At 36.3% G+C, this 15,245-nt stretch overlaps 2 protein-coding genes across 8 annotated transcripts in view; both read right to left on the reverse strand.

The window, feature by feature from the left end:
- The window catches only part of LOC127169387 (collagen alpha-2(XI) chain-like), a 15,602-nt gene extending 12,888 nt beyond the window's left edge, over window positions 1–2,714 (reverse strand). Inside the window, exons 1-2 of the mRNA XM_051116733.1 lie at window positions 2,650–2,714; window positions 100–195 (exon numbers count right to left, since the gene is read on the reverse strand). Of these exons, the coding sequence (XP_050972690.1) occupies window positions 100–195; window positions 2,650–2,691 (138 nt within the window). The 5' untranslated portion in view covers window positions 2,692–2,714. The remainder of the gene's footprint in view (window positions 1–99; window positions 196–2,649) is intronic.
- Window positions 2,715–8,157: 5,443 nt separating this feature from the next.
- LOC127169379 (voltage-dependent R-type calcium channel subunit alpha-1E) overlaps window positions 8,158–15,245 on the reverse strand; it is a 173,987-nt gene continuing 166,899 nt past the window's right edge. For 5 of the 7 annotated variants that reach the window (XM_051116713.1, XM_051116714.1, XM_051116709.1 and 2 more), the window contains 3 exons: window positions 13,947–14,091; window positions 13,138–13,313; window positions 8,158–10,718 (listed from right to left, as the gene is read on the reverse strand). In XM_051116713.1, the coding sequence (XP_050972670.1) occupies window positions 10,227–10,718; window positions 13,138–13,313; window positions 13,947–14,091 (813 nt within the window). In that variant the 3' untranslated portion in view covers window positions 8,158–10,226. The remainder of the gene's footprint in view (window positions 10,719–13,137; window positions 13,314–13,946; window positions 14,092–15,245) is intronic. The other 2 variants (XM_051116712.1, XM_051116711.1) reach the window with 1 other exon arrangement.

Consider the following 15,245-nt stretch of genomic DNA (forward strand, 5'->3'; position numbering starts at 1 on the left):
CACTGGGTTAGCTGTGGTGGTTGCATAAATACTATGGTATTATTACCTCTATAGACAACATGTTAGTAAAAAGAAAAGGAAGTGAAGATTCATTTTTACCTGTGACTCCTGGACACAGTTGGATTTGTGATCAGGACAGTTGAGGTCATCTCTTCTCAGGTCACTTATTACTAAGGTCATTTGCTGCATGATACCCTGTAAAAAGATGACAACCTTCTCCAGTTTACAGATAATGACTGTTGACTAATGAAAGCAAATAATACACATCTACAAAACAACAAATTCCCAAGACCAATACAGAGCACAAATGTGTTTGATGAGCACAATAAAATATGTAATACTGAAAGCAATTACATTAACTGCAACAATACACCTCTCTGACATTTACAGCCAAATATATAAAACAAAATCAACAGCAGCTACTGGAAATAAAGGAGCTTATATTAGTGGTTGTGCTCGACCATCAGTTCATATAGAGATGCTGATCATTACAAGACAACAGCAATAAAATAAACTACCCTGTATGTGAAAATCAATGTAAAACATTCATGTAACAACAGCTCTAAATAAAATACAGCCCAAAAATAAAGTATTGAAGGCATTTATTATTAGTCACTGACCTTTCATTGATTTATCAGCAACAACATACTGTATGTGAGACACGTCTACAGTTTCCATGACAATGTCTCATGGCATTGTTATGAAAGACCAGATGTGAAAATAATCTATTATTTTCCATCCTCCTTAACATACTGTCAGTTTGTGACATAGTGCAAACATGCACTTTTCCTATACTGACATGTTGTTTGTATTATTTAATGGCATGACTTAAAACAAGGCTGAAACCATGTAATTATGTGTGCAAACACATTACATGTCAATAAAAGTTTAATTAGCTACTGTAGCATTGATTCTGTGGTCCAGAGGAGGAGGATGTACTGTACACAGGTTTAAATGTGACATGCAGTGTGGGAATTGTCCGCTAAAGCAATCTCAGCTTCGTAATAACATAAGTGTAGCCTCAATAAAGCCAGTGTTAGAAAGGTTTCTCTCAAGCGGCCGCTGAGCTGAAGGCAAACCTTTGACTGCATAACAGCCTGTGTTTGCTTTTCTCACACGGGCTCCAGAGCTCTCTGAACTTCACTTTCATTTCATCCAGCCTGTGGTGTTGCTGGGACTGGCTAGTTTGCATTGCAAAGAGAATTAGCTGTTTGTGCTAGCGCTTCAGCCGACACTGAACTTGGGCTGTGATTATAGCAACGGCGGTTGTCAAGGGCAACAGTTACACAAGAAAGCATCGATGTCTCCGCAAACTGCATGCAACTACTTGGTTGCTTTCTTCTTAAGATACTTGATGATTACATCCATTACAAGCATTATATATAACATTAAAAAAGATTATTTGATTGCATTGTGACCTTTAACTATGACTGTATTTAGCTATTTCAGAATGAAGTAACTACATAATTACACTCTAAAAATGCTGGGTTAAAAAACAACCCAGCGCTGGGTGAAATATGGACAAACCCAGTGAATGGGTTGTTTTGACCCAGCGGTTGGGTTACATGTTTATCTCAACTTTATTTAACTCAATTATTGCTTAAAAATAACTACATTTCTTGTTTAAAATGAACCCAAAATAGGTTGGAAATGAACATTTATTAATAAGCTGGAAAAAAAAATTAAATCATAAACATTTTTTAAATTGCTTATTAATAAATCTTCACCTTTTGATTATTGCTGATGCCACTAGTAATCATGTGTCTGATTTTTAATTTACAATCTATATTTTTCTATCAAAAAAAAGTAAAATATTTTTACTATTTATAGTAACTGTTTTCTATTTGAATGTATGTTAAAATGTAATTTATTCCTGTGATCAAAGCTTCATTTTCAGCATCATTACAGCAGTCTTCAGTATCACATGATGCTTCAGAAATCATTCTAATATGCTGATTTGCTGTTCAAGAAACATTTATTATTATTATTATTATTATTATTAATTTTTAAAACATTTTTAATACATTTCTTTCAGGATTCTTGATGAATAAAAAAGATCCAAAGATCTATTTATCTTAAATAAAAAGATTTAATAACATTATATACTATACCACTCAAAAGCTTGAAGCTTGTAATTTATTTATTTATTTATTTAAGAAATAATACTTGCTAAATATATTTTTATTTAGTAAGGATGATTTAAATTTTTAAATTGTCACCCCAGGTTTATATACCCCAGGTTTAAACCACAATTACTGAAGTTCTTCGATAAAAACATATTTGTGAGTAACTAAATAAACTGAATTCAGACTGAAAACAGAGACAAGCAAGAGTGTGACATTCTGTTGAATTTCTGAGTTTTAGCTCTGCTTCGTGAAAGCCCTCCAGTCCACATCATTCTCATGTCAAAGGCCTCAGGCCTGGCCTGGGGCGATTCTAAAACTCAGAATGCACACAGTGCTCAAACCACATCAAAACACAAATGTAGAGACTCGTTCACCGGTGCTTTACTGAGACAAAAGTACCAAAACCTAACATATCTCAATGCAAAAATCATACTTAGAATTAAACAGTTATTGCCACAAATGATAAAAACGTGAATTTACTTTCAAGCATTTGCTGCTTATAAGAATAAAAGGAGACACTTACTACACAGCAAAGAAGTTTGAGCAGAGTTTCACAGTCCTGCATGGCTTCAGAGAGGCAGGCCGGTCTGTGAGCGCTTCAGAAGGAGGTCTGGTCAGTCTTTGAACTCCGAAGGCCACAAAAACAGAACGGCACCTGGAGAGTCGCCAGAGATGGGCTGTGCCATACACACTTAAGATCCCACTACAGTGACTGCAGGAACCCTCACTATGACCCTGATGAAGAAGGGCCATTTGAACACCTCCCACATGAACCAAAAGTAAGGAAGCGCCTTAGAGACAAAGTTAGGTTGCCACTTGATGTCTAAAGTCAAATCTGGGCTCTACTTTACAGTTACACAATGAGCATTAGATGGCAGATCCTTCATTAAGATACAGTGTTAACTAGTGATTCATGATGATCTTATAGACTTTCTGTTAGATCTAAAGCATGAGCTCATGGGCCAAACAAATATTTAAACTTTACTGTGCACAGTGAGTCATATTCACCCCAAGCACTGGTCTAGAAAGCATATGTGTGTGTCTGTTCTGTTCACATATGACCGCAGTGTGGAATGTGACATGGTTTTTAGAGGAGCGTCTAACTTACGGTAAAGGGTGTGAGGCATGGCTACGTGACTCCTCCCAGCGGTATAGGGGTCTATTGGAAGACAGTCAGTGATTCAGTCAGGTCCTGTTCAGAGGCCACACCACTGAAAATATGAACACAATTATGTTTTTAAAAGCTATTTTTATACCTCTAGAGACATGTTGGATAAGCGGAGGGTTTAAACGGTGACCTGAATTTCAGTTAATATCATTATACATCCTAGCTCATATAGCTGTTGCAAATGTCACATCAAATTAACTCCACACTGAGAGGGCTTTTCAGTGAAAATATCCTTTTAATGAACACTAATGCAAATGTGATTTTAAGTGGGTTGTTAAAAAAACTCAGTAGAAAAAGGCAAAGCAAAATAAAATTAAGCAAATAAAAAGGAAGATACTCCTCCATGTTATTTTGTGACAAATTGGTGCTATTATAGTATACAGCATTGCTAAACAAATCTTCTTGTGTAGCACTGTACACAGACATAGCATCTGTGTTGTAGCATTTTGTAATAATTAAATGAATAATAAAAAATAATACAATAAAAAATAAAGTAAAATAAAATAATAAAAAATAGTGGTGCCATCATTATTTGTCCTGTACATATAGCGCTGTACACAGACATCACGTCTGTGTTGTAGTGCTTTTGGTTTGAAAAAAGCATCTTGAATAAAATAAAAATAAAATAAAACAACACTGTGTTGTAGCATTTTGTAATTATTAAATTTAAAATAATAATAATAAAATAAAAATAATTAAAATCCTGTAGTGCTTTGGGTTTGAGAAAACCACATTTAAAATCAAATCAAATCAAATCAAATCCTGTAGTGCTTTGGGTTTGAGAAAAGCACCATCAAAAAAAATAAAAAAAATACATAAAATAAAATAAAATAAAATACAAATCCTGTAGTGCTTTGGGTTTGAGAAAAGCACCTTTAAAAAATACATAAAATAAAATAAAATAAATTAAAATAAAATAAAATAAAATCATGCAGTGCTTTGGGTTTGAGAAAAGCACCTTTAAAATATTTTAAAATAATAAAATTAAATTAAATAAAATAATAAAATTAAATTAAATTAAATTAAATTAAATCCTGTAGTGCTTTGTATTTGAGAAAAGCACCATTAAAATATTTTTTAATATTTTAAAATAAAATAAAAAAATAAAGTAAAATAAAATAAAATAATAAAGTAAACTAAACTAAAATAAAATAAAACAAAACAAAATAAAATAAATAAAACTAAAATTAAGTTAAATTAAATAATGTTTTGGGTTTGAGAAAAGCTCCTTAATAAAATAAAATAAAATATAAGATAAAATAAAATAAAATCTTGCCTGGGATGGTAATAAATAATTGAGAGTGTCTGTGTGTCTCATACATATCAGCAGACCCAGGTGGTGATGAAAGTGATCTGCACCTGCACTGCTCAAACCCCTCTGCATAGATAAACTGTTACCTCATCAGAGAACCTGGAACACACAAACAGGCTCACACACACACACACACACACATGTTTGTTTTTATGAATTGTGGGGACTTTCCATAGACTTCTATAGATTTTATACTGACCAAACGATATTGTCTATCCCCTAACCCAACCCTAACCCTAAACCTACCCCTTACAGAAAACATGTTTGCATCGTTACACTTTCAGATAAACATCATTTACTATTTTTAATCATTTTTTAACAAGCACATTGGGGACATTTGGACAGAAAAACATGCACAAATATTCCACTGCACATACACTCAAGCACATTCAGACAGAAAAACATAAATATTGCTGCTGTGAGCAATTGATTAGTACAAATAACACACTACCTCTCACTAAATATAGCAGAGGCACTTCATCAGTCTGCATGAGTACAGAAGATCACTTTAGATCTCCGATGAATCATGAAGTTTTGCTGTTGTATATTGAGTGATTGATGTTTTCCCCACCTAGCTTCAGCTCACAGACTAATGTTAGGTTTACCACAGACCTGACAAGTACATTCAGTAGAAGGAAGTGTCGAAGGAAAAAGTCTTAACTTTCATGTCAAATCCAAACAAATATAATTTCAGGGAATCAAAAAGATGTAATGCTTGTATATATATAAAAAATAGACTGATTACACAAAGAGACTGTGAAGCGTTAAAGTAACCTGCTTCCATTGCCAGTATCTTAAGGTTTTTGTTGTGAGGAAAAAAACATGTTGACCATGATGTTGTCCCTTTTTAAACTGTGACAGCTCCTGTATACAAACAAACGCTTGACTGATGGATGTATTCATTTCGCCCAACGGCAGATGGTCCATCTCGCCTCAGCTCCCTCACATATGCTGACCTGATGTAACAGCCAGATTGGCAGCACCTGGAACAGGTTCAGCTCTGTATAGCGCTCTTGGCTTCACTCATCCATGAGCATGAAAGGCAGAGCGCTTCACCTATCAGTGTGGTATGTCTATATGGACTCTGGCACAATATTTTCATCTAATCTCAGAGTCTTTCTCCAGCTACAAGCAGGGAGGTCAGTTAAGGCAGTAACATTCTGTCTCGAAGCTGTTTTTATGTATTGTTGCAGTAGACAAGCATTATTCTACCTACATGTCTACCCATATGTTTATCCAAATGTCTACCAATATATCTACCCATATGCCTACCCAAATATCTACCCATGTTTACCCATGCCTACCTACATATCTACCCACACACCCCACAACTTTACTCATATATCTATCTACCCATATGTCTATCCATGTCAACCCATCCAACCCATATGTTTACCCATATATCTACCATCTACCAATATCCACCCATGTATCTACCCACAAATCTACTCATATATCTACCAATGTCTACTCACATCTACCCATATGTCTACTCATCTACCATATATCAGTCTACCCACAAATCTATTCATATTCACCCATATCACTACCCATCTACACTTATGCCTACCCATGTCTACAATCTAGCCGTAACTACTCATATGTGTGTACTTACAAATTCACTCATATATCTACCTCTCTATCCATGTCTACCCAAATATCTATCTACCCACAAATCAACTTATATATCTATGCATTTGTCTACCCATATATTTACCCATAGCTACAATATGCTTACCCAAATATCTACCCATATGTCTATTCATATCTACCCATATGTCTACCATGTCTACCCAAATATCTACCTATCCAATTATCTACCCATTTGTCTATCCACCCATGTTTACCCATATATATACCATCTACCAATATCCACCCATATATTTATCTACCCATATGTCTACCCATATCTACATGATACCCATATATCTATCTACCCGCAAATCTATTTACATACCTTAACTACACATCTACCCATATATCTATCTATCTATCCAAAAACTACTCATATGCTACCCATATATCTATCTACCCACAAATCTATTCATATACCTATCTACCTATGTCTACCCATATACGTATCTTTTCACTAATATACTCATGTATTTACCTATATGTCTACCCATATATCTATCTATCTATCCATATGTCTACCTATATATCTATCTACCCACAAATCTATTCATATACCTATCTACCTATGTTTATCCGTATATCTTCCCAGGTCTACCCATATATCTATCTATTCACAAATCTACTTACATATCTATTCATATGTCTACCAAATATCTACTCATATGTCTACCCATATATCTATCTATCCACAAATTTACTCACATATGTACCCATATGTCTACCCGTATACGTATCTACCCACAAATCCATTCATATACCTATCTACACGTCGACCCATACATCTATCTACCCACAAATCTACTTATATATCTATTCATGCCTACCCATATATCTATCTACCCACAAATCTATTCATATACCTATCTACATGTCTACCCATATATCTACCTACCCACAAATCTACTCATATATCTATCTATATATATCTACCCAAAAATCTATTCATATACCTATCTACCTGTGTCTACCCATATATCTACCCAGGTCTACCCATACATCTATCTATTCACAAATCTACTTACATATCTATTCATATGTCTACCCATATATCTATCTACAAATCTATTCATATACCTATCTACCCAGGTCTACCCATATATCTATCTATCCACAAATCTACTCGTATATCTACCCATATGTATACCTATATATCTACTCATATGTCTACCCATATATCTGTCTACCCACAAATCTATTCATATACCCATCTACCTATGTCTACCCAGGTCTACCCATATATCTATCTATTCACAAATCTACTTACATATCTACTCATATGTCTACTCATATGTCAATCTACCCACAAAGCTACTTATATACCTATATGAATCTATCACATATCCACATCCTAACAACTCAGAAAGCCCAAACAACTGCTTAGCAACACTAACTACACATAAATCTACCAATATATCTAACTACCCATATATCCACCATCTATATACCTATTTGTCTGTGAGTCCATTGATCCATCTGTCCATCCATTGGGATCACAAGAGTCTTTTTCCTCAGAAATGTTTTTAAAATGATCCTTACAGTCTAATGCTATATACATTCGTGGGCATTCTCACTTTTTGTTTTTATAGAAAAACAGATGGTTGGGCTTTTAGGAAAGTGGGACAGGCCAAATATAGACAGCAGCAGTAAATCATCTTTAACAACACACTGCAGAAGCGCTATAGAGAATCTCACAGTTTGAAATAGAGTTTATAAATAACCGAGATACTGCCAATAGAGCCATATAGGAGAGAAGAAATAGTTTTCAACACCCTCAGAGCTGACTGAAAACAGTATGCTAGATCACAGAATCCACTCTAACCACTCACACATGGCAAAGCATCAAGTATAAACTGTAAAACAAATCACACAGAACATCAACCAGAAGATTTAGGAAGCAGAGACTCAGCTGCATTGGGAATCTTTTTTTATTTCATATAATTCACAAGGCAGCGACCCCCAGCAGGCCATGAAGAACAAGTACCAAATACTCTCTATTCACATTCAGGAACATGTCAAGAAAAACAAATTACAACACAACACATGATACAGAAATTCTCTTGAGGGGCAACTGATTTTAAAATGCTTTTAATAAGATGCTGCATATACAGAAACTAACCAAAGATGTTTATTAATTTAAAAATGCTATGCAATTATCTTTGTATTGTTTTTGTGGAGACCATCTGAGTAGGCATGTTGGGAGACCAATAACATTGGTTCCATACTTCTGCTACAATACTCAAAAGACTAATATTACAATTTACGCCCATTTCCTACAGCTACGTTTCAATCCCAGCTCACCTTATTCCGGCAAAAAGTACATTTTGAATTTCAGCTTTTCTGCTAGGCCTAGCACATAAGAAGGAGGTGATGCTTCTCATCGATTTAAAATACAGGACTCTTCAGTTTCTACGCCAAACTATAAATGGAAATTCACAATAAACATTACAAATGAACCCGGAGGCAACAAACACTCATTGTAATTGCTTTTCCCATTCTATTATTAGAGCTAAAGGGGTGAATCGCAGTAAAACATGTACAGGTCATATCTTACCCTTTTTGTTGTTGTTGCTTTGAAATTATAATTTGCATAGGAAGCAAGAATCCCTATTTCTGTACCATTAAGATTATTTGCATTGTTTTTCATGACATTATTTTCATGACCATTTTTCCACCAAATTTTTTATTGATATTATTATTCTCACAAGATTCTCATTAGAATTATTGTATGAACATGAAATAATGTTTGCAACCAGTTTTACTTTTGTACTCTATTTACTGCCCAAGTAAAAAATTCTATGAAGCAATGCAAAAATTCATAATGGTTGCTTGCATAATAAATGCTTCATTTTCTGTCTGCAAAATATAATAGCTTATTTTTCCTCTTGGCTTTGTGGTGAAATAATGACCCCGACAGGCTTTGTGAGATTCACCCAAAGAGAGACTTATTAGAAATTTTCTTAAGGGCCAAGAAAAATCAGCTAGAAAAGAATGAGATGATAAGTCTAATCAAACATAACATGGTGTATGTGAACCATAACCATTTCAAATAGTTTGCATTACAAATAGAAAGGACAGGGATTGGTCATCTTGTCACAAAAGATAACATCTTTAAGACAACTGAAGTTCTTTACAGAAAACATGGCTTGGAAACGTCTCAGTACATATACTGGATTTATAATATTTACATACGATACACGAGTCCTCCATATAGACTCCATTGTTAAAGGCCAGGACGTCACCTGGATCCACTTGCATTATCGTCATGCACTATTTATCAGGCCCCGTTACCTTCACGGAATGTCAGTCATTATTACGATATGTAGTTAAAGGGGTATTTACCTCTCGTCATAGACAGACTGAACATCACTGCCTGTGTTCTAAGTGTGTGTATTACAGCGTATGCTTGTGTGTACCTCCTAAACAAACCACAGACACAGGTAGCAGAACAATCAGGATGTCAAAGCCCCCGTTACGCATCTGTTATCTGCCCATCAGCCTCTGAAAATCAAAAACAAGCGGCCTCCACATTACACTGCTGTATATTATGTCAGGAAAAGACCATGTAAACGCTATATCCGAACATGCTGTCCTTATCGGCAGTATACAGATTTTCTGCTGATGGGATATCTCAATATGTGAAGGCAGGTTTGGAAACCTGAGTGCGTTCGGGCAAGACCCAGATCCTGATGATGCATTTGGATTCATCTGCATTAGCCAGTGCTTCATCTGCAGGTGGGTTCGAGAAAGTGTAAGGGCGCAAACCCGATCTTCATCCCTTAGTGTGCTCATGATAAGACTGTTGATCATTTCAGCAGCCTTGCTGCTGTTCTTTCACCACACGCAGTTTGTGATCTTCAGATCTTTAGTATGGTTCTTCTGAGATGATTACACATCTCTGATCAGACTCCACATTAACAGACACAAATAAACACACACAGGCATATTTTTTTCCTTAGATCGAGGCACAAAGTTCAGAGGCATCAATCTAACATCGGTCATCCTCATCAGTGTCACTGAGAAGCTCGCAGCCTGACGTCCCTGACGTGGCTTGTGCTAGTCGCTTACGGAAATGTCCGTTAGGCACCTGCCAGGTGTGACGTAGCTGTGGAGCGGAGCTGATGGTGTTGGAGCGGCCCAGGCTGGTGGCCATGGCAGCCTCAAAAGTGAGAGTCTCCTCTACACCACTTGAGTCCGGACTGTTAACGTCCTCCTGCAGTGGCAGGTATGGCTCTGAGATGTAGCGGTGAGGGGTCGAGTGGGCCATGGCGGTGCCTGGCCCGGTCCCGGTTGGCTCCTCCCCTTCCTCTGCGGGCTGTGCGCGTGACCGAGCCTCCCCTTGTGTGGGATTGGCACGACACACTAATGGAGAGTAGGAGATGTGAGGCCGAGGCCGAGAAGGTGTCTGTGGGAGTTGCCGGCGCCCTCGAGGCGTCCCTGAATCAGAAGTGGAGGGAATTGGGCTGCCTGAACTATTTCCCTATAGGGATATGAAGAGATGGAGTAAATGATTGTGCGTGAATAAAGAGAGAGAGAAAGCAATGTGATGATGAAGGGAAGAAATAAATGCATAATTAGAAGGTTTGTACCTCAATGTGCATACCGTTCAAAACTTTGGTGTCTAACATTTGAAATATTGAACGAAGTCTCTTATGCTCACCACGGCTACATTTATTTACAAATATAGTAAAAACAGTAACATTGTGAAATATTATTACAATTTAATGGGTCATGGTGCACTGCGGAGTGGAGGGGGAAGAGGGGAGAGTCAGCTTCAGGTTCAGACAGTTTCATTTCACTCTCTTTGATACAAGACATTTATTTTTGATATTTATTTTTGAAATTAATGCACAGCCATTTGAATCAAAATACAAACTGCCTTTAAAGTTGTCCAAATAAAGTTCTTAACAATGTATATTACTAATCAAAAATTAAGTTTTCATATATTTACAGTAGGAATTGTACAAAATGTCACCATGGAACATGATCTTTACTTAATTTCCTAATGATTTTTGCCATAAAAGAAAAATCAATAATTTTGACCTATACAACATATTTGTGGCTATTGCTACAAATACACCCCAGCGACTTAAGACTGGTTTTGTGGTCCAGGGTCACATATAAGAATGCGCTGTTGCACCTCTATTAACTTTTAAGGCTTATTTTGCACTGTTTACAATCCTTTTTATGGATTCCGTCAAGAAGTTGTAAAAAAAACGCTATTACACTCACTTTATGAATGAATCGCTTTGTGACGAACTCTTATGAATATTTATGAGACACCGACCATCATCGAAGTACCATAGTCCATTGCACAATGTAGATTTTAAACCCGGAAGATGAAAATAGTGCAAAAAAGTTTAAAATCAACCAGTTTTAAAAACAATCTCCAGCAATTAAAACTAAAGGATGCTAACATTGTCATCTATGATGTGCAACACTAACACTTCTGATAAAATCTCAGAAAAAGTAGTCTGGGGTTTCATGAACCTTTAAAACATAATTTATTTCTTTGATGACAAAGTTGAAATTTCAGCAACCATTTTTCCAGTCTGAAATCATTTTAATATGCTGATTTGGTGTTCAAAAAACATATTTTATTATCATCAATGTTAAAAAAAAAGTTGTTTAAAGGGATAGTTAACTGAAAAATGAAAATTACCCCATGATTTACTCACCCTCAAGCCATCCTGGGTATACATGTCTTTCTTCTTTAGATGAATACAATCTAAGTTATATTAAAAAATGTCCTGGCTCTTGCAAGCTTTATAATGGCAGTGAATGGCTGTTAAGATTTTTAAGTCTAATAAAGTGCATCCATCCATCCATCCATCCATCCATCATAAAAAGTACTCCACACAGCTCCAGGGGGTTACTGAAGGCCTTCTGAAGAGATTGTGTGAGAAAATATCCATATTTAAAACTTTATAAACCATAATCTCTAGCTTCCACTAACTGTCGTATGCACATATATGAGTGAGTGACTTTCCAGCGGATGATGTAGGATGTAAGCTCCAGTGAAAAGCAAAAGCGTATTAGAATTAGAAGTACAAAATCAGGATTTGTAAAGAAAAATGTCAGAGGATTTCGATAAGCCAAGAGGAGACTGGTTTTCCTTTGCTGTAAACAAAACTTGGTTCTCACAAGACTAGCATATTCTCACCGGAGTTTACGCTACGTCTATGTAATACGTTATCCACTGGAATGCCACTTTCTCATGAACATGTATACGACAGTTAAAGAAAGCTAGACGTTACGGTTTATGAACTTTTAAATATGGATATTTTTCTTACGCATCAATTCAGAAAACCTTTATTAACCCCCTTGAGCCATGTGGAGCACTTTTTATGATGGATGGATGCACTTTATTGGACTTCAAAATCTCAACAACCATTCACTGCCATTATAAATTTTGGAAGAGCCAGGACATTTTTTAATACAACTCTGATTGTATTTGGTGAGTAAATCATGGGGTCATTTTTATTTTTGGGTAAACTATCCCTTTAATATGTTCTGTTTTTTTTTGTGGAAAATATGATTCTTTTATAAACAGAAAGTTTAAAGGCACAGCATTTATTTGAAACAGAACTCTTCTGTAACATTGTAACATGTTTTACTGTCACTTTTGATCAATTTAAATCATCTTTGTTGAATAAACATATTCTGTCCCTAAACTTTTGAATGATACTGTAGATCTATGGGATTTTTTTGGCCATTCAAGTCCAATTACTTAAAAAACTAATGGTTCACCTCTCTTGAACTAGCATCGTAATTTTAGGTAAGAGTAGCACAAATGTGTGTAATGAGTTAATACTCAGGGTTAAGGGTTTGTTCAAATTACCAAAACGTAAACACATTTTGCCAGGTCAGAGGGTGTGCACATGTGTTTGTGTCCTCACCTGTCTGAGGGTCGTGTGCTTCCTACCCTCACTGGGCGATCGAGAGTGGCGTCTCTCCTGGGACTGACTCCTTTCTTCTGAGTTGCAGCGAGACACGTCTGGAGACAGCAGGTGTCTTCGCTCTTTAGACCGTCCTCTTTCTTTGTCTACTGGCTCCCGCAGGTTTGACCTGACAGCTACACATGCACAAACATAAGCACATGTTAAGACAAGTTCAGACACAAAAAAACACACATAACACATGTGTCCATGGCCTGGGCATCTCCACAAAGAAAACGCACATGTCTGATATCAATCCTGGTCCTGGGGACTCACCACTCTGCACATTTCGCATGTCTCTTATCTGATACATGATGTTTGATAACAAAGTTCGGGAGGAGCATGATCAGATAATCAACTAATTTGGCACAGGTGCAACTCGTCTAGCTAGCACAAGTCATATATAAGCACACAGCCAACTTACCTCCATCATTCGACTGTTTTTCGGCATCCGCCCTCCACCCCAACTCCTCACTCTTAATCTATCCTCATCCTATACTTGGGATGGGGGGAGTTCTCTGGGTTCGGGCCATATTCCGGGCTCGGAGCCCTCCCCCAGGACAGCACGCCAAAATATGCTTACTGTTTACTCAACCAGATTAGATGTGAGGGTGAACTCGTGAAACCTAATTTATGGAGCTCTCACCTGAAAACCACTGCTGTAGACTTGTATTGATATGTTTTTTGATTTCAGTGTCAAAATATTTATTTAGTTAAGTGTACTTAGTACTAAAATACCAGTGCTTTTGACATTCCTACTGCAAACTGACCTCTGAAGCTTCTTTGCCTGGGTCTTTCCAGTCGGTCTGGGCTCACCCTCTCCAGAGAGAACTCTTCCTGCCAGTCACCGTTCACACACTGATCACCGATCGTGGAGAACGAGCGCTTCATCAGCTTACTCTCCGAAGACAACTGCTGTACATGCACAAAACACAGAAAACAAACACGCATACGGACGAGAAGAGCACACATGCATCAACAAACAAGACAAAAACAGAGACAAAAATAACACAAATTCATGTTATGCTATAAGATTTACACACGCTCTCTTTGAAACCATAGATAGGGACATTACACTAAACAATGTAAATGAAATGAGTTTCTATATAAAAAAGTTTCTGAACTGAGCTCTAACAAAAGCAACTACCACATCCTTACATTCCCTGCTGGAAAAAAACAAATCGGTCAAGCTGGTTAAGATTACATTTACACCATAGGTCCCTACTAAATTCACCAAGGTAACTACCAGTTTTAAACAGGTTTACCTTGGGCACACCAGTTAATCAACCATCCAAACATTTTACCCCAATTAAATCATATATAATATTAATAAATATTTAATATACTAATACCATATCAGTGCGTATATTACTTTTATATTTATATAAAAAAAATCACATATATTTATATAACTAGAGTATTGTCAAAGTTTATATTTGTGACCCAGGACCACAAAACCACTCATAAGGGTCAGATTTATACACCATCTGAAGGCTTTCCATTGATGTATGTTTTGGTAGGATAGGACAATATTTCTCCAAGATACAACTATTTGAAAATCTGGAATCTGAGGGTGCAAAAAATCTAAATATTGAGAAAATATCTTTAAAGTTGTCCAAATGAAGTTCTTAGCAATGCATACTACTAATCAAAAATTAAGTTTTGATATATTTACAGCAGGAAATTTACTAAATATCTTAATGGAACATGATCTTTACTTAATATCCTAAAGATTTTTGGTATAAAAGAAAAATAATTTTGATCCATACAATGTATTCTTGGCTATTGCTGCAAATATACCCGTGCTACTTATGAATGGTTTTGTGGTCCATGGTCACATTTTAAACACTGTGATTTCATATTAATATTCTCAGAGGTATTGCTACATAAATCAGAAGCTGGTTTTAGTTGGATTTTCCAGCAGGGTTAGACATTACATTCCCACCAAATCACGAACTACACCTTTCTACCCACTGCTTCCATTCCATCTTTGGGATCAACACCAATGCTGACGGTAACCACAGAGCAGATTTAGACAGAGCAGCTAGTTATCGCTAGGCTAATCGAAC

Source organism: Labeo rohita, chromosome 8 (assembly GCF_022985175.1).
Source record: "Labeo rohita strain BAU-BD-2019 chromosome 8, IGBB_LRoh.1.0, whole genome shotgun sequence".
Taxonomy (NCBI): Eukaryota; Metazoa; Chordata; class Actinopteri; order Cypriniformes; family Cyprinidae; genus Labeo; species Labeo rohita.